Source organism: Lepidochelys kempii, chromosome 9, assembly GCF_965140285.1.
Source record: "Lepidochelys kempii isolate rLepKem1 chromosome 9, rLepKem1.hap1, whole genome shotgun sequence".
In the NCBI taxonomy this organism is placed as follows: Eukaryota; Metazoa; Chordata; order Testudines; family Cheloniidae; genus Lepidochelys; species Lepidochelys kempii.
The window spans coordinates 8,483,001-8,508,337 of NC_136388.1; the positions used below are offsets into that span (position 1 = coordinate 8,483,001).

General features: G+C 63.1%; 1 protein-coding gene across 2 annotated transcripts; it reads right to left on the minus strand.

Moving 5' to 3' along the window:
* Positions 1–3,561: 3,561 nt before the first annotated feature.
* On the minus strand, positions 3,562–24,809 carry CHRD (chordin). Of its 2 annotated transcripts, none has more exons than XM_073359226.2 (23): positions 24,335–24,809; positions 23,431–23,534; positions 22,121–22,244; positions 20,531–20,677; positions 20,138–20,255; positions 17,963–18,059; positions 17,550–17,691; positions 17,142–17,282; positions 16,839–16,921; positions 16,594–16,741; positions 16,168–16,274; positions 15,229–15,345; positions 12,093–12,249; positions 11,666–11,898; positions 11,270–11,383; positions 8,577–8,777; positions 7,447–7,540; positions 7,095–7,151; positions 6,860–6,963; positions 6,388–6,490; positions 5,285–5,439; positions 4,892–4,985; positions 3,562–4,437 (listed from the first exon to the last, which is right to left on the minus strand). In XM_073359226.2, the coding sequence occupies exons 1-23, from the start codon at positions 24,468–24,470 to the stop codon at positions 4,379–4,381; spliced, it is 2,835 nt and encodes a 944-aa protein (XP_073215327.1). In that variant the 5' UTR covers positions 24,471–24,809; the 3' UTR covers positions 3,562–4,378. The 2 variants fall into 2 exon arrangements, with proteins under 2 accessions (XP_073215327.1, XP_073215326.1); XM_073359225.2 differs by having other exon boundaries at positions 22,121–22,247.
* Positions 24,810–25,337: the final 528 nt, after the last annotated feature.

Sequence of the window (25,337 nt, forward strand, 5' to 3'; positions counted from 1 at the left end):
GTTGTCGGGCCGCCCAGCACAGGGGGCAGGAATTGCCAATCTGGACCTGAGGCAACAACCTAATCACATAGGTGGGCGTAAGGAGGTAGAGAGGGCATCAAAAAGGGACCTAACCCTAACCCTCAGCAGGCCTGCGGGCTGGTGACAACCTGTGCCCTCATGGGGGAACCCGGCGGGCACGTGGGGTTCCGTGAGGCGCGTCCGGCCCTCTCCTTAGCTGGTTGTTCTTGTTCTGGGATGTCGCTGACAGCAATCGTGGCAATAATAAAACTCCTCAAGACTCTCGGTGGGTCTCACTCATCATCGTCCTAATTCTCCAGACAGCCCCCCGAGAGCGACCCTGGGATCCGTGACATGTGCAATTAGCGCCCCGCATTAACCGTAAGGCCACAAGGTGCTCACGGTGCCGAGACAGGCTCCAGCTGCCCATCACTCCCAGCTATTTGGCTCTAGACGTAATTACAATGCCATCACGCTGCCCCCGAGGGCATGACGCTCTGAGATGCCACGTCCCTCCCCCTCCCACATTCCCTTCCAGCTCCTTGGCCTCTGCCCAGCTCTCGTCTCCTGGCCATGGCACGCGTGCGTGACGTTTGCTGCCTCACGCAAGGCCTCACGTGCTGGTTCCTTCCCACTGTGGCAGCGAATGTGCACAGGAGTGCCCAGAGCTATGGGGCAATCACCGCCTGGACTTTCAGCTGGGGAGCAAGGTCCCAGTGCACAATACGGGACACAGCAGCATGGCACGGCCCAATGTGGGGCGCGCAGGCTCGGGGCGGGGAGGCAGGAGTGCTGGTCGGGGCTTGCTCGGACCCTGGCTCCCTCTGCACTCCCCGGATCTGTGCCCTTTGGCGCCTCGCCACGTGCATCCCCACGGGGGGACTGAGGCTGCCTTAGTTAAAGCATAGGGGGAGGTGAAGCAGCCGGAGTGGTTCCCGTTGATATGTTGCCAATCACAGCTGGTGCTTTAACTCAGTGCCAAGGTGCCCAGTCCCCCCGCCCCCACTGGCAGTGCAGAGCAAGGCTCTGCCTCCAGGCAGGGTGACTATTGCTGGCAGGCGTCTGGGGCTGCTCCGGCTCACCAAATAACCCCCCACCCCCAGGGCCCAGGCCTCCAAGCTCCTGTAGAGGGCACTGGCAGCCAGGCAGCGTTCAAACACTACAGCCCTGGGCACTAATCATCATCAAAGTGGGCCCAGCATGGCCCAGCGCCAGGCGCTATCAGCGGGGAGGGCTGGCTGGGGCACTCTGGCTGTCGCCCCCCCGCTGAGCATTTCCAGTTCTCTCAGGGAGCTCGGGGAGGGCAGTGCTTGGCCCCCAGGTTTCATAGCCTCCTGGCCCTGGGGTTGGGAGGTGACCGGGAGGCTGGCGAGCAGCGCTCGGCCGGGGCTCAGCTCTGCGGGAGGGGCAAACATCTGCATTGGCCGAGCACGTATCAAATGGGCCACAGGGCAACTCCCAGCTGATTCTAGCCTTGGCTTAGGGTCCACTTAGCCAGAGCCTTGTGAATGGCCCCCAGGATTAACCCTTTCCTTGAGGATTTCCTCTCTCTTCTAGTGGCCTCGCTGGCCTGCCCAAGAGCTGCAGGCCCAAGTACTTCCTAGAGCAGCCAGGCCCAGGGCTGGCTGAAGCATTGGACCTGCCAGCCAGGGTCTTCTGCAGGGCTGAGGAAGAGAAGGAGCCTGGGGACCTGACACAGCCGTGTCCCCCCTGGAATCCTTGCACCTTTCCAAGGCCCCCCAAAGGGATCTGCCAGCCATGACCTTGCTGGGGCCCATATCCCAGGAGAGGAGAGCCTGGACTGGCCAATGGGCCCTTCTCAAAGGCTTGGTCTGCAGCTGCTGGGGGAGCAGCCCAGCTCAACAGGGACCATTTAAACGGCTGCAGTTTGACCCCACAGACTTCACGCAAGCTGGTACGTGGCTCCTGTCCTCACACAGAGCCTCTCCCCCGAGCCTGGTGGGACGTCACGCCCAGGCTAGCTGGTCTAGGCTAGAGCTTGGATGCTGCTTACACTCAGCTGGTAACCAGCCCTGGGCCCTGCGGCCGCTGGCTAACCCTGCACGTGCCGATGGGCCAGCAGTGCCCTCCCACAGTGCCCCAGCCACCCAGAAGGGCGGACAAGTTCTCCCACCGTTCCTGGGAAAGAATCCGGGGCTGGCTCGGCTCGCTGCCGCACTGACAGCCCGGAGATGCACCTCCAGAGCGTTTGGTGACACGGGGGGTGAGCGTAGTGCCAGGGAGGGCCCAGCAAGCAGGCATTGCAGGGTGGCCGCTCACACCCACGCGAGGCCAAGGCAAGTGGGCTGCCCTGGGTGCCAGCCCAAGTTAACTCTGCAGCGAGGACCTACCCCACCGCCACAGGCTGCGGCCACACGTAACCCTGCACCTACAAAGCTCAGCCCTGTGCTGGGCCTTGGTGGGAGAGCTGGGGGCTGACTGCAGGGCCGGCCACCCGCCTCCTTCACAGCAGCTGCAAGGACTGAGACCACCCCGTCTCCAGCCCTGTCCAGCCGAGGATCTCAAAGCACCTTACAAGGGTGGGGAGGATCATCGTCCCCATTTCAAAGATGGGGAAACTGAGTCACAGAGTAGGAGGGACTTGCCCAGGATCACTCAAGTCAGTGGCAGAGCCAGGGAGAGATCCCTGCCTCCCTCCCATGAGCCAGGAAGCAGCAGGGTCCACGCTGGGAAGTGAGACCCAATCACAGGCTGGCAAGATTGGAGAATGCAGGGGGTGGGGTGGGAACAGGCAGCGTTCTCCAGGAGGGACAGGGACCCCTGCCAACCCCACCTAATCCACACAGGGAGGAGCAGGCCAGTGTACTCCAGCCAGCCCATCTACCTGTGCTGTGAGCCTGTCTGTATCTCTGCTCCCACTCAGCCCTCCATGCCTGGTCTCCCCAGCCCTGCCTCCCTCCCCGGCCGTTCTTCTGCCCCCGCCCCGCCTGTCTCTCCCCCTCGCCCAGTGTTTCAGGAGTACTCAGGCCCAGCTTCATGGAGCAGCATCTCTCCCTTATTTACCCTCAGAGCCTTCCCCTGGCTCGGAGGGACAATTGCTTTCTCACTGCAGCTGCTCCCTGCCTTGCCCTTTTCTGCCTGCTGCCCGGGCTGGGAGAGCTGCCCTGCCATCCAGACCCCAGCAAAGCATGGGAGCCCCTGGTCTAGAACTTCCCCTGCATGGAGCCCAGCCCCGCGGCTGTCCAGTGACCCCAGCCAGGGGGTGAGATTCCTTCCCCACCGGCCCAAGCTCCCTCCTTTGGGTCTTCAAAACAGAGCCCGGAGGCACCCATTCCTCAAGGCAAATCCCACCTCAGTGCCACCAGGGGGTGCTCTAATCCCATCAGTGCTAAGCCTGAGGGAGGGGGAACAGCAGAGATCTTGGGCAGTGGAGAGTGCTGGATGGAGAGGGGGTGGGGGCTGTCTCAGGCAGAGGGGTGCTAATCCCAGGTGAGGGCAGGAGGGCAGGACATGCGTGTGGCCGGTCGCAGCAGTGCTCTGGCTCCACGCTGACGGTGCCTCCCAGCAGGGGGCAGCAATGAGAGGCAGAGCCGCAGTGGGGCAGGTTCATTTGTTTTTAATAAATACACAATCTCCCCAAATTCATTTGTCTGCGCAGGGCGGGGAGGGCCGGGGCCCCGCCCTGAGCGAGGCAGGGAGGGGCCCGCCCTGAGCAGACTAAATTATTGAAGATTAATTTGTCTGCTCAAGACGGACAGGCCCTCCTAGAACCATAAATTACACGACAAACCCAGACAAAGAACAAGCAGAGAGAGGAGAGGGCGGAGGGACAGGGAGATTTTACACTATGTACAAGCCAGGCGTGGGCCATGCCCAGGGAGCCCAGCTGGGACAGGACGCAGGGCTGCACGGCCACAGGTATTGATGGAGAGGCTCACCTGGGCCCCCATCCCCGCAGTGGCCGTGTGCCTCCCCAGAGGGAGAGTGGGTTTGGGGGCACAGGGAGGACAGCACGCCAGGATCCTCAGCCTCCCAATGGGATCAGGGTGGAGGCCCACACTATCACGGAGCGGGGCTGTTGCCATGTGCAGCGCAGTCTCTGCCCAGTGTCATTCCCTGGGGGGCCCAGCTTTGCAGCAGAGCCAGCCAGCCCCCTCAGGGCAGAGGCAGGGGCCCGGGGCTCTCCCCAGAGCAGCGGCTCAGGCCTGGGTGGAAGCAGAAGGCTGAATCTGTCATGTTACACAAACCAAAGAAACAAAACTAGTCTAGGGCTGGCCGGGGGATTGGCCTGGGCCACGCACCCCAGCTTCCCCGCAGCCAGCAGGGAGCAGTGCCCTGGGCTGGGGCAGCACAGTTCTTGGTCATGCGACTGGGCGGCTGCTCCAGACCGGCTCCTCCTCCTCCCACTGGTGTCCAGCTAGCGGCTCCAGGCCTCTGGGGTGTCAGCTCTGAGCTTCTCCTGGGCTTCTTCTGGGGCTGCGGAACAGAGGCAGAACCACTGAGCAGGGTTCGAGACAGCGAGCAGGGGGCTCGCCCAGTCCTAGCTCTGCCCTTGGCAAGCATCCGGGCTGAGCTCTGCTCGGGCCAGGCCCCAGCGGGACCCTGCAGTGAGGCTAATCTCGGCCCATGGCTGGGCTGAAGTGGCCAAGCTTGTACTCGTGAGGCCACTGGCCCGGGGAGGAGTCTGGGCAGACCTGGAGATCCCTCAGCAGCCGTGGAACCTGTTCCTGGGAAGGGAGGCGCCTTTGATACCTTGGGACGTGGCGACTCGGGGCCCACCCTCCCGGATCAGGGCCCACCGACCCGGCGCCAAGTGGATCAGGCACGCAGGAGCCATTGGAGAACACTGATCCCCAAGCTGTGCACAAGTGCTGCGAGGAGGGCAGGGGAACAGACCGGGGATGGACAGACAGGCCTGCCCGACACTCACCCCGGCACCGGGCGCAACAGCGGGTCTCCTTCTTGGCATGACCGGAGCAGGAAGCGGGGGAACATTCCTGGCGCTGGCAATGGGTCTCCCCGGACTGCAGGGGAGGAGAAGGGAGTTAGACAGGGGCCCGGTGGGCCTGGGAAGAAAACCAGGGGCCTGGCCGGGTGGGGGTGTGGCCAGGAGGCCTGGCCAGGTTGGAGAGCAGGGGAGGAGGGCACAGGGGGCCTGGCTGCCCATAGGTCAGTGCCCAGAAAGCCTGTTATCCAGCCTCTGATGGCAGAACTCCCTGCCCCCTTCACAGCATGGGGCCTCTGGTTCCCCCAAGGGCTCAGAGAGGCTGTTCCTGGGCTTGTGTCCATGCAGCGATCCCGGGGGGCGAGCCCAGGCACTCACCACACACCAGCAGGTGATGCACTTCATCTCCCCGAAGGGGGGCACCGTGGGGTGCCAGCTCTCATTGTTCATGTACCACTGACGCCCAAACCGGCAGGCCCGGGGTCCGTCTGCCTGCATCACGTCCGCCAGCTCGGGGGGGCTCTTCTCCGGAGCTGCGGGGAGCAGAAACACAGGCAATGCCCTGCCTTCGTGTGGCGGAGCGGGTGTCCGCCGTGCCCCCCGGAGATGCCTCCTCGCCCCCCAAGGCGGCGTGCCCTGCACGGGGTGGAGCAGGAGACAGAGCTTCCCCAGACTCGGCAGAACGGGGCCGCAGAGTCCGGAGGCCGGCAAGGGGGAGCAGGGATCCGATCAGAGCGGGGGCCCATCTAACCTGGCCTCCTGCCTCGAAGAAGGGGTAAGACTTCCCCCTAGTGGGCAATCATGGAATAACCACCCCGAAGTTTCTTCCCAGCTGGCTCCCCAGGAGTGTGTGGCTGGCAGGAGGAGGAAGCAGCCAGCCCACATGGGTGGGTGCAGGAGAATGGCGGGCTGGGACCACAGATCCTCCAAGCGGACTGGCCTGCCCAAGGGGCCGAGGATGCCAAGCCTGAGATGGGGATGGAGCCGCAGCCTGGGGCAGCTGAGCATCATGGGAGCGAGAAGGGCGGCCCACCCTGCCCTGCACTAGAAGCCTTACGTGAAACCCTCGGGCAGCGGGTTCAAATCCAGTCCAAGCTGATGGTGCTGGCTGAAATGAGCTGGATGCTCTCAGCCCAGACCCTAGGTGCTCGCACTGACCACCGCCCCACAGCCAACGGGTCATGGGGCGCAAGCACCCTTCACTCCACCCCTTCCCCACTCCCCGGCGTGGGGCTAGGCCCATTGCTCCTGTGGGAGCATCAGGGACTCCCGCTCTGGGTCCGGGCAGTAATCTAAGCCAGCTGGAGGAGGGGGGGCCTGTGCAGCACCCAACATGATGCGGCCCCCAATCTCATCCAGGGCGTGGGATGTTTGTGCATCCATGCCAGGCCTGGCAGAGCGGGGCCCTGACTGCAGCTGGGCGCCCTGGGCACGGCGGCGAGGCAGACCATGGCCACGCATGGTCCGGCTGGAGGACGCACCTGGGCACTGCTTGCAGCAGTCGGACGGGCTGACTCGGATGGGGTTGCTGCAGGTCAGGCGCGGGCACTGGACCTTCTCACAGTGCACTTCACCCGTCGCGCCCTGAACGGAGAGAGGATGGGGTGGGCTGAGACCACATGACACCAGGAACCCTTCACCAGGGGGCCAGAATCCCAGGGTCAGGAGCCAGAACCCAGCTCTCAAGGGGCTGGGAGGAAACCCAAGGGGAAAGGGAATTGCTGGGGGCCCCTCACTGACTGGGGGCACATTCTCTCCCATCACTGGGCTCTCACCTGCCCCATGGATCCCATCCCTGGAGCACTCCTCCATGGCACACCCAGCCCCAGGCCTCTTCTCTTGTCCTGCAGGAGGGGGCCCAGGTTCAGCTGAAACACAGGGCCATGCCAGGAGGAGCCATGCCAGCGCTGGGCCCACAGGGCTGCCCCTCCCTGGACAAGGGCTCCACGGTACCTTGCAGGTGCAGATGGCGCATTTGATCAGGCCAAAGGGGGGGACCACAGGGTGCCACCGGGTGCCAGTTCCTCGCCATGTCTTGTCGCCGTCGAAGTAGCAGCCTGGGGTAGCCGATGGGGAAAGCGTTAGAGATCCGGAGCCAGGCGGGGCAGAGGGGCCCAGAGAGAGCCCTGCCTCCCGGGTCGGGTCAGGGCTTACTGCCCGCCCTCCCCTCCTGCCGGGCAGAACTCACCCTCGCTGCTGTCCCGGGCCTTCTCCGCTCTCAGCTCTTCCTGGCTTGCCTTCCTCTCTGTCCAAACAAGAGGAATCCGTGAGGGACAGACACACGGACGCTGGCTGGGCCGGGCGCTCTGCCACAGCTGGGCCAGCTGCCTGGCACTGCCAGCCCCTTGCTGGGGATACACAGATGCCTCCAGAAGAGCTGCACCCTCCTCCCAGCTCCCCCTTCAGCCCAACACACCGCTTCAAGGCAGACTGCCCCTTCTGGGACCCCCTGAACATCTTCCTGGGCCCTGTGTCACAGGGTATAGCCCCCTCCTCACCCCCACGGCCCTCCCCTCTGTCAGCAGCCCCCAGCCCAGTACCTTCACAGACTGGGCAGCACCGGTCCTCTAGGTGAACCTGCTGGGTGCAGTTCAGGGGCTGGCAGAGGATCGGGTCGCAGATCACCGTACGCTTCTGCAGGAGGGGAGGGGCGGGGCGGGGGGGGGGAAATCACACATCTCATTAGACACCGCCCAGCAGAGGGCATCTGGTGCCTTTGTAACCCCAGGGAACTTGGGATGTGGATCAGCAGCAGGGGGAAGCTAGGGGTTGGCAGTCACCCCAAACCCAAGGGAGGGGGCACAGCCCTGGGGTTGAATCCGTGCTGCAGAGATGGACAAGCCGTAGACAGAGCCCACCTGCTCCCCGGGAGCCAGGCTAGAACCCTGGGCTTACAGCGCCAAAGCTGCAGGCTCAGCCCTGTGCTCTCCCTCGAGGCAGCAGCAGCCGGTGATCGCTTATCCTCTCTAGAAGCAGGCTGTCAGTGGCTACAGTGGCACATGCAGGTGCAAAGCCAGTTACACACTCAACCCAGAAGGGATCCCCCCCCCCCCAAGGCCTGAAGCAGCAGCCCTGCCCTGGGAGCCTACTCTGCCCACAAGCAGCCCACCCGGGGCTGCCGGGAAAGAAACGCCAGGCTCCACATGGGACGTGTCTCCCTGGCCCACAGCCCCTGAGCAGGGGCAGCCCAGGACCAGAGAGCTTGAGGTCCCTGCTCCCCATCCTCCCCAGGGGCCTATCTCCGGAGGGGAAGGAGCAAGAAGTGACAGGGGTGCAGGAGTTCAAGAGGCAGCTGGATGGGTGCAGCTTTACGGTGGGCTGGATGGAGAAAGGTGCCAGCTGGGGGGGAGTGCCTGGGGGGTGGAGGGTGACAAGGAGCTGGCAGACAGAAGGACCCAGCTCAGCTGGTGGAAGCCTGGCACACCAGGGCAGCTGCCAGCATTAGGGTGGGGATGGGGGTGCGTGTGGGGGGAGGCTGACTGAGAGGCCGGCCCCTCACTCCCACCCTGGGGGTGGCTGCAGTGACCAGGGGAAGGCAGGCACCCCTCCTGGCTCCTTGGTCTTAAGGAGCTAAATGCAGACCAATGCTGTGCCCAGCCCCACGGACTAGGTCAGAAGCCATGGCAGGTGCCAGGGTGCGGCAGCAGCCTCGGGGATCCCTTGCACCCACCTGGCAGCTGCAGAGGGAGCACTTCCTGTCGTAGGCAGGGGCCCAACGAGAGCCGTGTGCTCGATGCTGCCCCTCAAAGAAGCAGGAGTTGGGGTCTTTCTTCAGTTGCTCGGGGTCCTTGGGCTTGGGCTCTTCTAGGAGCTCATCCTCTTCAGGGGCCAGCCGGACACCCCCCGACTCGCACTGGTTGGGAATGTGCACCTGGCAGGGAAAGGGCACCAGCGGGTAAGGGGCAGGGCTGCAGGAGGTGGGGGGTTATCAGCCAGGGCCTGGCCCAGAAAGTACATATGAACGGCCAGGTTGGGTCAGACCAATGGTCCATCTAGCCCAGTGTCTTGTCTTCTGCCAAGCGCCGGTGCCAGGTGCTGCACAGGGAATGAATGGAACAGGCAATCAAGTGATCCAGCCCCTGTTGTCCACTCCCAGCTTCTGGCAGTCAGAGGCTAGGGACACCCAGAACATGGGGTTGCATCCCTGCCCATCCTGGCTAATTGCCATTGATGGACCCATCCTCAGTGAACTTATCTAATTTTTTTTTTTAAACCCTGTTATAGTTTTGGCCTTCACAACATCCCTTGGCAAGGAGTTCCACAGGTTGCCTGTGTGTTGTGTGAAGAAATACTTCCTTTTGTTTGATTTAAACCTGCTGCCTCTTAATTTCATTGGGTGTCTCCTGACTCTTGTGTTATGTGAAGGAATAAATAACACTTCCCTATTCACTTTCTCCACACCCGTCATGGTTTTATAGACCTGTGTCATATCCCCCACAAGTCGTCTTTTTCCAGCCAGACAATCCAAAAATTTTTTTAATCTCTCCTCACACAGAAGCTGTTCCAAACCCCTAATCATTTTGGTTGCCCTTCTGCGTATCTTTTCCAACACGAATATCTCTTTGCTGAGAGGGGGCGCCCAGAGCTGCCCGCAGGATTCGAGGGGTGGGCACACCAGGGGTTTATATAGGGGCACTGGGATATTGTCTATCTTGTTCTATCTCCCTTTCCTAATGGTTCGGAACGTTCTTTAACCTACGCAAAGGTGGCGCTGCTGAGCCAGGCCTGCAAGGGACAAACTCGCCCTGCTGCCTTCCACCCCGAGCTGCTGCCAGTCTCGGTCCCCCTCGCCCCATGCGCTGCCCCTGCCGGATAGCGCTGGGGCTGCCAGCCAATCCCGCCTGCATCCCAGAGCGCTGCCCCCTGCAGGATACTCTGGCCTGCAGCTGGACAGCGCAGCTTGCACCTGCCCCATCTCCCCGTGGCCAGGGAAGCCCCCTACTTCCCCTCCCTGCTGTTGGGAGAAGAGGATTGAGGAGAATGGAGGAATTAATGCAAGTTTTCTTTAAAGAATAAACTTCCTTTCCAGCTCTAGCCCTGGCACCCAAGCAGCGGCCAGCCCTGCTACATGGTGCCAGCCAGAGCAGTGCCAGGGGATGCCAGGCAGCAGCTGCTCCTGTTCCTGCACGGTCAAGCCCCTTCCCTGGGGAAGCAAGGCTCCCGGGGTCTCCGGGGCAGCCAAGACACAAACATGCTGCAGCTGATGAATAGCAAAGAGGCAGCTGGAGGCGTCCCAGCCAAACATAGCTTCTGGGAAAGCCGCCGGGGCTCCGGGCCCAGCCAGGGAGCGGATGCTGCTCTGTCTGCAAATATCCCCTCCCGCTGGTTTTTCCATCCTGGGAGCCAGTGGAGTTAGCACCCGGGAATACCAGGGGCAGGGCTGGTGCCAGGGACAGGCACCGCTGGCCCAACACAGCAGCTTCTGAGCCCGGGGCCCTGAACCTGGACGAGGGGGTCAGCTGGAGGAGCAGGGGAGCAGAGGGGCCGATGGGGAGAGACGGAGTCAGGCTGCTCCTTCCACTCCAGCTAGCCTTTGCCTTCTCCTGCAGGGGTTGGGCAGAGGGCAGGGCAGGAAGGGCATTAACTCTCTGCTTTCTGGCTTGGCCCACACCCCCTCTGGGAGCATTGATAAGGACGGGGCATCCTGAACCGCTGTCGGGAGGGAGACCTATGCTCTGGTTGGCCTAATCCTTGCAGGGGGGCAGCATGTCCCGAGTTTCCAAACGTCAGCTGAGCCGGCTCGGAGAGGGATGGGCTAACGCGTGTCTTTCCATCTCCTCCGGTCTGGCTCAGGCTGCGAGCGACAGAGTTTGGGCTCGTCCCAGTCCCTACGGCACAGCAGTGCCCAGCACGGTCCCTGCACAATTTGGTACCATCGGCGGTGGCTGCTCGGCAGGGGCCTGGGATGGCAGGGGGCTGCAGGTCAGGAGCGAGGCATCGGCCCCAGAGAACTCTGCATGCAGTGCTGGGCGGCCCATTGCCCCAAAGTGGCAAAGAAAGGGCAGGGAGCTGGTACCAGAGGAGCCTGCAGCGACACGCACTCTTGGGAGGGTGGATGCACGGGCTAGCAGGGACGCTGGGCGCTCCTTGCTCCTGTCCGAGGGATGCGGAGCGGTTTCACAGCCCGGAGCAGGGTGGCTAGTGCTGGGGTCCCCCTCTCCTGGGCACCCGGGTGGAGCAGGCCCAGCAGCACAGCGCCCCCAGCCCGCTGCCGGGGGCGGGGGGGTCGCTGGCCCTGGCAGGCTGCGACCAATCCGGGCTGAGTCAGCCTTTGGCAGGGCCTGGCGCCTGGCTGGGTCTGGGACTCCCGCAGCGGCTGCCCAGGGAGCGGAAAGCCGGAGGGGGTGAGTCAGTGGCACCTACCCTCCCCCGCATCTCCCCGCGGGGGTTGACTTTGGTGCTGACTTGCAGGAAGGCCGTGCCCTGGGCCAGGTGGTGCCGTAGCTCTGCGTCCAGGTCCTTCACCACGCCCTGGGCCTAGGCACAGAGGAGGGGGGCATTAGCGGGGCCCGTCTGCTCCCCTGCCCCGGAGCCAGGGCCAGCACAGAACTGCCGAGGTTATAGGGGGCACCGTGCTCTGGGGCGGCGCTGCTCCGAGAGCCCGGTACCCCCAGCCCCTCCCGCCAAGGGTCCCCCCTTTCTCCCCAGCCCCTCTTCCCCCCCACAAGGGCCCCATCACCCCTCTCCAGCCACAGACCCCCCCCAGCCCCTCCCCCAAGGACCCCCTTCCCCCGGCACACCGCCCCGCAGGCCCATCACCTCGGTGCCGTAGAAGCCTTTGAGGAGCCGGGTGTGCTCATGGCCGCGCTCGCCCAGCTCGGCGACGCCGTGCAGGTGGGCGCTGATGGCGACGTCGTCCGACTTGCCGAGCCCGCCCACCACGATCTCGTAGTGTAGGTGGCAGTGTTCGTCCAGGGAGACCCAGGCGTGTCCCGCCGAGCCGGTCCGCACAGGGGGAGACACCAGCTGGCCAGCCAGGGGGATGGGCAGTTCTGGGCACAAGGGGCACGGGTCAGACACGTGCTTCCAGCTATGCCAGCAAAAGGTGTCACCCGCCCACTCTGCAGTCCCTGGGGCCAGCCCCTGGGGTCCCTGACCTACAGAGACCCACCCACCTCATGCCCTCCAGCCCAGTGGGGCTGGCAGCCGGGTGAGGGGAAACAGGACGCCACCCAGCAGCAGGTACCTGAATATCGTGCCAGGAGGCCGCTGTACAGCAGGGAGCTGATCTGTCCCCGCACTTCCCCCTCCTCAAAGTCCTTGGTGGCCACGTTGAGGAAGAGCTCGCTCTGCAGTAACATGTGGGTGTCCCGGGCGTTCATGTGCTGCCAGGTCCCGCTGGCCTGGCCAGGGTGCGGGGAGAGAGGTTAATGAGCTTGCTGGGGGAGCCGGGGAGAGAGACTATCACTTACTTTCAGAAGCAGCCACACAGAGGGGGACAGAGCACCACGCTAAGTGGGAGTGGCCTACCCGGCCACACAACCCTGACAAAATGCACCTCCCATCCTCCTCCAGGGGTTGTGCCACTATGGGTAACAGTCTACTACTGCTACCAGGTAATGGAGTTACTCTTTTAGCTCAAGTGATTGATATCTGTACTGTGGTGCTGAAGGTCCCAGGTTCAAACCCTCCGCTGAGGCAGGGGTATTACCCCCCTGCCCATACATACTGAAACAGCATGGGCCTTGCCCCAGAGATCTTATGTGGGGCTGGAGAAAGGGGTCGGACATATAACATGCTGAACTAGCCACAGCCAGATGACACTATCTTCTCATAACAGTACAGAGGGAGTGAGATGGGGCTAGTTAAATATACAGAGACTGGCCCCCAAATCTCTTCCAATCCACCCACTTTGCCTTCCTAGCATGGCATCTGCCCCTTCCACATCCCAGCCGCATGATCAGCAGAGGCAGATTTAATGCCCGTTTGCAGAGGGGGATGGAGAAGAAGGGGCTCCACAATCACTATTGATCTCACGTGAAAGGTGCACAGCCACTGCAGGGCGACGAGCGGACGACACGAACTCAGTGGGCTGCCCCACCTGGCATCCTGTGCTCAGCTCTGTGCCCCTCATCTCCCAGCGGAGAGCAGGGTTCAGAGACCGGCGACAATGTCTCAGCAGCCTGGCTGGGAATTCCCGTCTGGAGAGGGGCTGAGACGTCTGGGACAGTTTAGAGAAGAGATGTGATAAAGGGCTACAAGCGGATGGCAGAGGGGGACAGTAAACCCTCCCCTCATACAAGGGTGAGGGGACGCTCGTTAAATCTAAGAGACAAGTTCTAACACTGACCCAAGGGAACAGGATTGTCCTAGGCATGTGATAAACCTTGTGGCAATGAGTCCCCCAGGCATCACTGAAGCCAAGAACTCATTAGGATTCAGACCAGGAGGTGGGTAATGAGAACATCTCCAGCTAAATTAGAGCGGGAGAAACACTTGCTAGGCGGGATATAAATCCTCAGGCTTCAGGGCATAAGGGCTGGCTGCCTGGGGTCAGGAAGGAAAGTGCCCTGTGGGTAAGTTATTCCATAATTGCCCGCTAGGGCATTTTTCACTCCTTAGTCTGGCACTGGCAATTGTCTGAGCTAGGCGGGCCTCTGATCTGATCCAGCAATTCCTATCAAATCAGGAAGGGAGCAGGAGCCAAAGGGGAACATGCAGCGTGAGATTCCACCTGGACACATGCAGGCCAGGGAGTAGCCTCTACAGAGCTGGCAGGAAAGCCAGCAGGGGCAGGGAGGGCAAGAAAGGGCTTTGGAATCTAGTTAGAGAGGAAATGGGTCTATTCCGATGGGAGGAGAAAGGGGGAAAACGGAGGCCGATCTACACAGCCCTGGGGGAAGGAGCGGCTCAAAAACAGCACAAAAAAGGATCAGCGAGAAGAGGCTGGAGGAATGAGCAAAGCAACAGATCAAAGGTGACAGACGTCAGGGGTGATTCTGCAGGGCCCTAACCCAGGACAAGTGCCAGGTGGGTGTGAGACGCTGTCACTCCGCTCTAGTGTTGGGTATTGCGCACCCCCTGTGCCATGGTGGAGCACCGGGCCTGGAATACACACATCTCCGGACTGGACAGTACCCCAAACTGCCCCAGGGCTCTTGGGGTTTGGATCAGCCCCTCTCCAGCCTGGGACTGCCCCCCCCCCAGTATTTGCCACATGGATTTTGCCTGCAATCTCTTTAAGCTCCTCCTCAAGGGAGGTGCCAGCTGCAGCCAGGGCCAGGTTGCCCAAGGAGTCTTGGCTGTGCCTTTTCTCCGCGGGTTTATTCCCAAGGCCTTTGCCCTGGTGATCGGGGCCCAAAGGGCCTAGCTGGATCTGGCTTGTTCTGGCTGACTGGTAGTGGGGGGCAGGTGGTGGAGGTAAGTAGCATGGGGGTTCTGGAAAGGAAAACTCCGCTCTCCCCTGCTCACATACCCAGAGCCCCCATGACTTCATGGAGAGCTGGCAGAGGGCAAGAGGGGGCCCAGGCTGCTGTGGCAGCACTAGATTGGCGTGGGTAGGAGAGCTGTCACCGGGACGGACCAGGGAAGCCATGTGGCTCAATGCCGCATGCAGAGGGGACGCAGTTACTGGGCAGCGCAGGGACACTGCTGAGGAGAAGGGAGGCCCTGGCCAGTGAAACACCCCAAATCCCTGAATCGGGGGCAGAACAGACACCAGCCATAGTGGGAGGGCTAGAGACAGCACAGGGGGAGGATAGGGCCGCGGGGGACGCCAGAGAATGGAGTCATTGTGACATGAGCCAGGAACCAGAGCCCTGCTTGAGAACAAACCCCCAGGACCTGCCTCTCTCCAGCAGCCTAGCTTAGCACCAGCTATCCCCCTTGGATCAGGGCCTCCTGGTCCAGAGAGCATCCAGTGGGCAAGCTGGAGAAGGAAAGATCCAGACCCCAGCCCTGGGATCCTGACCAGCCGAGGGAGCGGGCAGCACATCAGACAGAAGCTTGCCATGAGGCACAGCCCCCTCAGTGGCCAGTGTGATTTGGGGGTGACAGATGCAGGAGTCTGGGAGTACAGAGCGCAGAGCGGGGAGAGGGTCTTTCAGCCGGACACAGCTGTCCCGGGCCCTGTTCCCAGGCAAACAGAAGGGACCGGAGAGAGGAGCCACCCAGGCGAGCTGGAGGGAGATCCAGAGGACGAGGCACGGGTCCACATCCAGGGGCTCTCAGCCAGTGCACCAGGATCTGGTCCGTTAGACTGGACAACGGCTGGAGGGGATGGCCCCACACTGCCCCCACAATCATCCTCCAGGGGAGGGGTCTATCCAGGGCCCCCTGGATGCTTATCCACCCCCAGTGTCTACCCCCGGCAGGGCGCTCACCAGCCCCTCCCTGTAGCTGGGCGTCATGTCAAGCAGGATGTTGCGTTTGTTCTTCCTCCGCGGCTTGGTCTCCAGGGTGACACTGGTGACTTCACTCGCCATCCCTGCTACCTGGACCTGCGGGGAGGCACGGGGGCAGCACGTTAGCAAAGCTCCCCGGGAAAAATCAACCCAGCTGCACCCGTGGGTGTGGAGAGGGGGTGCGGTGGTCCGTCCACCCATCATTATCGCCACTCAGCACTGTGCGTTCACAGCACTGCGGACGTTACCCGCATTAACCCGGCAGCCCTTCTGCAGGGGCAGGGCCACTAGCCCCATTTCACAGGTGGGAAACCAAAATTCAGGACAGGGAAGGGAAGGGTCGTGATGTGCAGGCTCCCCGCCAGCCCCAGCCACACCCTCCCTCCCCTCCCAGGGCTGGAAACAGAACCCAAGAGACCCGACTCCATGTTCCAATGGCAGGTCTGCCTGGGGTTCCCAGCCTGCAGAGCGGGGATCACAGCTCCCAGGGGCACATGGACAGGTGTGTGTGTGTGTCCGACTTTTCCTTTTCCCTGGGAGTGCTCAGCTCCCCACTCCCCCAAGGACCTGCTTTTATACCGCTTCTTCCCCCTCCCCACCCCCCGAGGTTCCCGCCCACCCGCCACTCTCCACTCTCCCCCAAGTCCCTCCCTGAGCCGCCAAACAGCTGTTGGGCATCAGCGATGGTGCCCCTGATGAGCAGGGGTGGAGAACAGCTGTGGCCAGTGGGCGCTGAGCACCCACTATTTCCCCCCCCCCCGTGGGTACTCCTGGAGCACCCATGGAGTTAGTGTCTATGCCCTCCCTGCTGGGTCCCAGTGTGGAAAGGGTTGAGGATCAAGGTGCTCATGTAGGTTTCTCCAAACACTCACAAGTGTAGCCCCAACCCCATGTTGCCCCTGCACCGACCCTCCCTACCTGGTACTCCAGCGTCCCGTTCTCATGGAGCATCAGCTTGGCAGACCCCACAGCTCCTGTCTTGGTTGGCAACAGGGCATCTCCTCCGCACAGCACGCTCTGGATGGCTGTAATCAAGAGGGGCCACAGGGCTCTCAGGCATGGCATCCAGAGCCACCCTGTGCCCCGGGTGGCCGCACGGCCAGACACCACAACACCATGTGCTAACCTGGACCTCGGGCTGCCCCCAAGGGAGCCAGGGCCGATGGGCCACCCTTCCCTTCCGGGGGCCTCCTGGGGGGTGGAAGGCTCCGCCCTTTCCTAGGAGGCCCCGCCCTCTGACACTCCCATTCCAGCACCCCATGCACCCCAGCGGACCCAGCAGTCCGTTTCTTCAGCTCCTATCCTGCTCTAGCGAGGCCCCGACGTCCTCTCCCTGCCACTCACTGTCACAGCTCTTCCTGGCAGTGATGTAGCCGGCGATCTGGCGCAGGTGTCTGCCCTCCGTCTCCGCCGTGATCTTCAGCTGCCCCTGTGCAAGCCACAGCATCTCGCGGCTCGACAGGTCGCTCAGCACCTCCGCGAAGTCTGGGTCCTGCGGAGACAGCCACCGGGAGGAGGGGAAAAGTGCCATGGCTTGGCTTCCAGGGGACAGCGGGGAAGGGGGAACGGGTGGCAAGGGGGCTGCTTACCTGCATTGTGATGTTGGCCCTGACCTCACGCAGCACCCGGTTCTGGTGCAGGATCCGGACCCTAAGTGAGACCCAAGGAAATTCTGCAAAGGCAAAGAGCGTTAGACAGGCTGCCCGCAATGATCCCCTCCACCCCACACCCCCACAATTCCCCCACACCCAGTCCCTCCTCCAGCGACATTACACAGCCCCTGACTGCCCCCACACAGACCCTTCCATCCCAACCCCCTCTGCCCAAGTATGCTCCGCCTGGTGCGAGAGCCCCAAGGCTGCTCCAGGCCTTGCCTCGCTGTCCCCACTTACCTTTGTCTGCCGGCTCCAGCAGCCCCTTGGCCATGAGGATGAAGTGCAAATTGTTCTCGGTGTCACTCAGGGTCAGCATGGCGATGCCCCCCGTGCCCATGTGGGTCGGGTCCACGGAGGTCAGGATGGCGCTGAAGGTCTCTGGGATTTTGAAAGGGTAGAAGGTTGTGAGGGTCAGCCCGGGGTGGGGGATGGGCAGGGGCCCTGGGGACACAGATAACCTGGGCGTGGGGGCAGTGAGACATCGGGCATCCCGAATGGGCTGGCTGGGACTCGGGGCATTGGCTGCCGCGGAGACCCCAGCCAAAGGTACTGCGGCCAGTGGGGGCCCCCCATGCAATGAGGCCCCAGACACCCAGGGCTCTCAGAGCTGCCCCAGGGCAGGGGCAGCGGGAAGGGGACAGTTACCTGCGAAGAGGGCCCGGTGCTTGATGATTGGGCCTTGGATCTCGCCGGCCGGCTGAGCCTTGGTGGCCAGGGAGATGCGGAGCTGCTCAGACTTCAGCAGCCGGATGGAGGGTTTGTGCAGGTTCCGCCACATGCCGCAGATCTGTGGGGAGGGGCAGCTGGTGAGTGGGGAGGGGCGAGGCAGGGCGGGCAGGGCAGCCCGTGCCAGAGCCAAGGGGAGAAAGGGTCAGGAGAGCGCAGTCCCACGGACGCGAGGGAGGGACATCGCTGGCAATGGGGCTGGCCCAGCGGAGGCAGCACGGAGAAAGGAAGCGGCCCCAGGAGGCACAGAGGCCCGTGGGCAAGGGTAACTGCCTCCTGCCGGGCCCAGCCCCGGGGCTGCTGTCTCAGCGGCCCACGGCGGTGCCACTCACCATGCCGTCCTGCAGGGAGACGCTCTTCTGCACGGGGTGCTCAAACAGGACGTTGCCCTCGGGGTCGGTGAAGCGGACGCGGCTCGGCGGACCCAGCCTGCGTGGGGGGGAACCGGAGCGGCTGAGCGAGCCAGGGTGGCCAGGCAGAGGGGGTGGGGGGAGGACACACTGGCCCTGCCTGGCCCCCGAAAGCCCTAGCTGTGACTCCCAGAGCTGAGACCCTTCACCCCAACACGAGTCCCAGGGGAGGATCTCCTTTCCAGGGCCTTGTCTGGTTGATCCCTGCCCCATGGAAGGTCACCCAGCTTCCGGGGACTCCCTGACAGCCCCCATGGGGGCCAAAGGGGGTGTGTGCAAATTCTCCCCAGTCTGGGGCATTATAGCGACGGCTACCATAGAAACACATTCATTGATTAAACCGGAGAGTGGGAAGATGGGGCAGATAACCCCCCCAGCTCAGCACCAGGGAGACCGGCTTCTCACTGGCTAGCCACATGCTGTGCCCTGGGGGCTGCCTGGGCCAAGGCCTCTGCAGGGAGGGGATGATCCCTGTCTCAGCGGCACAGACACCGAAGTGCTGGGCAGAGAGGAGAACCGGAGTCGGGAGGAGACATCTCCCCGGGGATCTGAGAATTGGGGCTGAGCCAAACGGGCAGTTTGTGCAAAGCCAGCAGAGAAGCATCAGGCCTGGGCTAGGGGCCATGCAGGGGCATCTCCGTCCTGCAGCTGTATGCAACGAGAGCGTGCGTCCCCCTGGACGGCTGAGCTGGCAGACTGCAGGTGGGGGCTGGAATTGGCTGAACCGGGTTTGTAACCAGGCAGGCTTCTTCTTGCGTATTATTGCGCTGCTCCCCTGAGACTCCAGAGAGCTGGGGCGGGGGACCCAGGGCACCTCCTCCCTCCCCCTGCCCCTCGGTCTGCTATGGGGTTTGGGTGAGCACCACCTACTGGCTCCAGGGTGAGGAGCAGGATGGAGATTGAAGCTTATTATTATCCATTGGGTTATCTGTCCAACAGGGGCCCCAATCCTGAAAGTGTTCCTGCACAGGCAGACCCCCTGCATTGGCACGGAGCCTGCTGATGGCAGAGGGGCACCATGCAGGCAGACCCCAGAGCTCAGGGCAGTGCCCCACTGACTCCAATGGGGTCTGTGCCAGCCAAGGGCTCCTCCAGCACAGAAGCAGTTGCAGGATGAGGACCTGGGATTGTAAACAACTTGGGGCAGGGGCCGGATCCTCTCCCAGGTCTGCCAAGTGCCAGGCACTCCAACGTGGCTAGAAATAATACGCGTTTCGCCTTCTTTGGCTACACTGACTTCGTTTCAAATTAGTCACCACTTCACTATGCAAAGCCCTGGAAAAAGGGGGGGGGGGCTGCAGCATCAGAGTAGCTGAGCTCAGCTCCCTCCTCGCGCGGATCCAGTTGAACCATCAGCGATCCTGAAGGTGGGGAGGGATTGATTGCAGGTCCCTGAGCCAGGCCTGGAGTGGCGGGGGCCTGCTGAAGGCGGTGCTAAGCGCTCCGAGGAGCGTGGAGAAGCAGCTGGGCTCGCCACCATGTGTGTTTGGACCCGGTTTATTGGATCCTTTCCCATTTTCCTGAATTTGTTTTTAATAAAAACCTTGAGGAAAGGAATGTTCCTGCCTGTGACGGAGTCTCTGGAGTCCCAGGGAGGAATTACCGGGGCTGTTCAGCTGTTTCGTAATGATATTAGAGAAATACCAGCTGCCTATCAGACGGGCTCTGAAGGCCTAATAGACAGGAAGCCAGCGAACAGTTAAACCCCAGAGACCGGCTTTGCAATAACCCTTTCTCAGCTGATAAACAAGAGGGACTTGCTACCTGCTTGGGCAGCCTGGCCCAGGGATTGGGCAGCTGGGGCACTGACCTCATCTTGCTCGTGACAGCGGGGTGAGTGGGATGCGAGTGCAGGGACCTCCCCGCACGGGTGCCCACCAACTGCCCAGGGCAGGCATGCAGAAGCAGCCTGGGTGTGCTACAAAACTGCAGACCCCCAGCATGGACACTGGCTGGAGGGCTGGAAATAGACTAGCCCACCCCCCAGTCCCATCTACGATCCTTGTAGACTGCAGACGAGGAGGCTCTGGACTCTTCTGTTCAGCCTCTGGCTGGGAGTTTCCTTGGGGCTGTCCGAGAGCCTGGGGTGGGACTGACCTTTCGTAGTTGATGGAGAAGAGCAGGTAGGAACGCACGAGTGTGAACCTGGCTTTAGCCACGGCGCTGGACAGGGGCAGCCAGGGCTCCGCACCACTGGTCAGCAAGGCCACAAAGTCTGGGGGAGGAAAGTGGAAGGAGATCTTAGTTATTCCTTCAGCTCGGGGCCCTGGGATGTTGGGTTCTGCATGCAGGGGGGAGAATGCAAACTGCCCCCCAAGAGTCCCTTTCTCCACTGACATCGGGGTGGGGAGGGGACTGTGGCTCGCAGTCTCTGGGATTTACTCTTCTAAACTTAGCAAATACTGAATCAAGCCTGCAATACATCCCCAGCCCTCCTGCCCCATCCCAGGCCCATCGCCCCCCAGCCACCGAGGTCAGGCAGAAAACTACCTGTGCGGCTGTCGTCCCGGGTGAGGTCCTCCGAGCTCAGGTAGGAGCGATCATTGTAGCTCTTATGCAAGTCGTCCTCCTTATCCTGGAAATACTCGAAGCTGTCGAAGATGGGCTCAGGCCTCTTCTCCGGGACACTGGGAGAGGCTGAAAGGAGAAGCATTACAACCATTCTTTGCATCTTCAGTGCAAGTGGGGCATGTGGCATAATCCCCATCTCTCCGAGGGGGAAACCGAGGCGCAGAAAAAGAAGGGACTTCCTCCAAAGTGACTCAGCGAGCCTATAGCAGAACCAGGAATGGCGCTCTGCTCCCCTGACCGCCTGTCCCTTCTGCTCAAAGCACTAGCTCACGTGGAACATGGCTTTATACGAGTACCCAGGATCCTGCCCTGGCGAGTGCTTTATGGCAGTTGCGGTGCAGGGGTTTCATAAGAGCTGAAATAAAACCTCAGCACAACACAGTAAATCCCCTCCATGGACAGAGCAGCCTGGGCCCCACAGGAAGCACCAGGGATGCACCTTAATGGCCACCTTGAGGCTTTAGGGTCACGTGCCTCTCCCACCGGAGCGACGGAGGAGGAGGACTCCCCAGACAGCGGTGTTCCCGCTTACAGCTCCCGCGGAGGCCCCCGAGCCCCAGAGGGGCACCGATGTCTCAGGGGCCAGCTCGGATTCCATTCGGCACACGGCACGCCCACACCAGGAGACCAGAACGCCCACGGCACGCCCACACCAGGAGACCAGGAGTGGGGGAGAGGGCACGGTCCCAGAGCCGGGGTCCGTGCCTGCCACCCGGTCCGCAAGAGTGCCTGGTGCCTCTGAGAAAGGGGCCGCAAGCCCCCTAGTGGACAATTATGCAATAACCTTCCCACGAGGGAATTGTCCTCCTAACCCTGCTAACTAGTGGAAGTCTCTTGCCTGGAGGCAGGAGAGTCTGTGCGTCTCTTGTACAGGGTGTAGTTCCAGCCAGGTTTTAGCCCTAGACCCCTCCCCGCAAAGATCAGACCCTCAGATACTACCGTGATGGGCAGTCATATAAAACGCTAGGGCGGAAAAGCGAACAGAACAGAGGGCAACAGAATCATAGCAGTAATAATAACAAAAGGTGCCAACACGAGCACCCCCCCCCGCCGCCTCCCCTTCTTGGTCTGGGCATTGTCTGTTTGGATTGTAAGCGCCTTGGGGCAGGGACATTGCCTTTGATTGGACTCTAAAGCCCCTTATGACGACCCATTCGTGAATGGGTGGAACATCGCCAACTTCACATGCCATCGGTTTCAAAGAGGCGTCAAAGTTTCGAGCACTGTCCTTCCCCGAGCCATTCCCGTCCCCCCAGTCTTTACCACCACTTGTTTCTCTCTTCCCCACTGCTGCCAAACAAACAGGACACTGCCTGCACGAGGGGCCGAGGGGCACCCACTCCACACAACGTCTGTCAGACACACAACGCAAACACTCTGAGCAAACCCCGCTTTCCTCCCATCGCTTTCGGGCCCAGCCACACGCAGCGAGCGAGACCCGTCACACGGGAGCCACGCAATGTGGCTGTGACGTGCAGACGGTCCCAGGAGAAAGGCAGGGCCTCTTACCCTTTGGGCAGGTCTTGCAGCAGTGTCCCGGCAGCAGGACAGACTCACTGCAGGGCAGGGCGGGACAGTCATGTTTAATATTCTTACAGCTGACTTTGCCTGTTGGTTTCCCTCGGCGATTCCTCTGCTGGGATGGAAGACAGAAATATTCTTCACCGTGCCCTCGTGTGGCCTGCTTGGTGAGAGACCCAGCTCCCAGCCCCACAGGGGTGACCCCATTCTCCCCAAGCCCCAGCTTAGCACACCTGCCTGCAAAACTCCTCAGCTCAGCCCCCCCACAAACAGGCCAGTGCCCCCTTCACAGGCACCCCTCTTTTTGCAAAGGTCTCCTGCTGATCCCCTCCAGGCTCGCCCTGCATGCAGTCCCCCCGCACTTCGCCTCTTGGCTGCCTTAGAGCCATTAGCGGTGCTGCTGAGCAGCAGACCCCGTGTACACCAGCCTCGGGTTCCCCCTCCACGGCTGTGCACAGCTGCTTCCCGGCCACAAGTGCCCCCCACTTCCTGGCTGTGTGTCCAGGCCAGGGGGGCCGGGCTCTGGGACCGAGGGCCAAGGCCCCCTTTGCAGCCCCCCTCCCCATTGCAGCTGGAGGAGCAGGGACCAGCCAGGTGTGGGTGCAGGACGCTGCCATGCTGGCGGTTTGCTCTGTGCCTCCTGTTACATGGGCGCAGGGATTCCCAGGAGGGGAGGGGCAGGGGGGGTTGGCAGGGAAAGGCCAGTTCCACGCACAGTCCCGTCCCCTCCCAAATGCCCAGTTCCAGGAGAAACAGGGGGAGGGGGGGGGGCTGCTGAAGGGCTGCAGCAGATGTGTCCTGCTCCTCAGAAAGTGATGGAGGGGGTAGGAGAAAGGAGGGGGAAGGGCCACGGCCCCCCTCTAAACAATTTCCTTTCCTACAGCTCTGTACTGCCCCCAGGACTCTGTACTCCCTGTCCCCGCCCACCCCCCCGCAGAGCTCTGTACTGCCCCCAGGGCTCTGTACTCCCTGTCCCCGCCCACCCCCCCGCAGAGCTCTGTACTGGCCCCCACCCCCAGGGCTCTGTACTGTCCCTGTCCACCACCACCAGAGCTCTGTACTTCCCCTTGCCCCCAGGGCTCTGTACTGCCCCCCACCCGCAGGGCTCTGTACAGCCCCCCGTACTGTACACCCCTAGGGTGGGAGGGGAGGGGAGGGGAGGGGAGGTAGGTGCTCACTGCCTGGGGCTGTGGAGCGCAGCAGCCAAGTGGGCGGAGGCTGGGCTCAGAGGGGAGTGCGGGGCCCAGGGTTCTGGGGGGCCCCCCTAGGTGCTCTGGGAACAGGGGCTCCCCGCTTACCGGCTCGCAGTAGCAGACCACACAGTGCATCACCCCAAAGGGCTCGCCCAGGTCTGGGTGCCAAGTGTCCTCCAGGGCATAGAACCTTCCTCCGAACGAGCAGCCTGCGGACGGGGAGCAACATCCTGAGAGCGGGGCCGGCAACCCAGGGCCCAGCCCTGCCACTCTGCCATCCCCCTGCAGCCAGCCCTGCCAGCCGTGCCCCTCATGCCATTCCCCTATGGCCAGGGCCCCTCCACCCAGCCTGTGCCAACCCTGCGGCCAGGGCACACCCCAGACACCTAGCCCGTGCCACCCCTGCCATCTTGCTTTTCCCAAGGCACCTCATACACCCCCTGCCCATCCCATGCTTGTCTGCCTGCTGCAGCTGGCGCAGGGCAGGTCTCCATCCCCCACTCCACCCAGCCCCTGGTGCCCTCGCCCTGTTGCGGCTGGCACGGGGCAGGGCTGGCTGGGCCAGGGGGCAGGGCTGAGAGGCGATGAGATCCTGCACTGGTGAGAGGTTGCCCGGCCCGGCCCGGCCCGGCCCCTCCCCGCCGCTGTCTCCCGTCCAAGCCGAGCGCACGGGGGGGCGTAAATCCATCAATGCGAACCAGATGGAGGCTGGAGCGGGTAGCTGTGCCAGGGAGGGCAGGAGTCGCTCCGCAGGCCCCGCTCACCCCAGCCTGCCCCCCCCCACAGCCCGGGGCTGGGGAACGTCCCAGCGCAGAGCCCCCGGCGGCCCCTTGCCGCGAAACCGCTGCGCCCCCAAGCCCCCCTGTGCCACCCTGGCAGCCGGGCTCCCCCACCCCGCGCGGGGCTCTCCTGCGCCGCCCGGGGGGCTCCCACCTGCCGCCCCTCCCCGCGAGGCTCCCCACCCCGGGCGGGGTCCCGCCTGCGCCCCCCCCCCACCCCGGGCTCCTACCTGCCGCCCCCTTGGAGGGGAGCGGGTCCTTCTCGGGCTGGATGGGCAGAAGGGGCTTGGGACGGGAGGCTTCGCCCGGCGCGGGGCAGAGGGCGAGGGGCAGCAGCCCGGCCAGCAGCAGCGGCAGGGCGGCCATGGCCAGAGGGGCGCGCAAGGCTGGGGGACCCCGGCGTCCGGCTGCGCAGCGCGGGGCGAGTCAGGGCTCCCAGTGCCCCGGCCCCGGCCCCCGGCAGGTTTTATAGGCTCCGGCACGGGCCGCGCGGAGCGGAGGCATCCTGAGCAAACAAAGGCTCCGCTAATGAGGCGCCGGCAGCGGCCGGCCCGGGGGATTAGAGCCCCCAGCGGGGGTCCGGTTCGCGGCGAGCGCCCGGGGGCCGGAGCGGAATGGGAAGCAGACGCGGGGCCGCGGGGGGCTTGTGGATTGGGCCCGCGGTGCGCGCAGCCCGCCCGGCCGAGCCGCCCAATGGCAGCCGGCCCCCGACGGGGGGGGAGCGGGACGGGGGCAGCCCGGCCCCGCACACGGCCCCCGCGCCGCGGACCCGTCTCTGCCCCAAAGTAACGCCCTGGAGAAGGGATGTGGGGGCACCCCCCATCCCAGTCCCACGCCACCTCATAGCCCGTCTCCCGCCCGGACCCCCACCGCCCCCTGCACCCGCTACCCCGCCCGGACCCCACCTCCTAGCCCGGATCCCCTGTACCCCCCGCCCCACCTCCTAGTCCGGATCCCCTGTACCCCCCGCCCCACCTCCTAGCCCGGATCCCCTGTACCCCCCGTCCCACCTCCTAGCCCGGATCCCCTGTACCCCCCGCCCCACCTCCTAGCCCGGATCCCCTGTACCCCCCGCCCCACCTCCTAGCCCGGATCCCCTGTACCCCCCGCCCCACCTCCTAGCCCGGATCCCCTGTACCCCCCGCCCCACCTCCTAGTCCGGATCCCCTGTACCCCCCGCCCCACCTCCTAGCCCGGATCCCCTGTACCCCCCGTCCCACCTCCTAGCCCGGA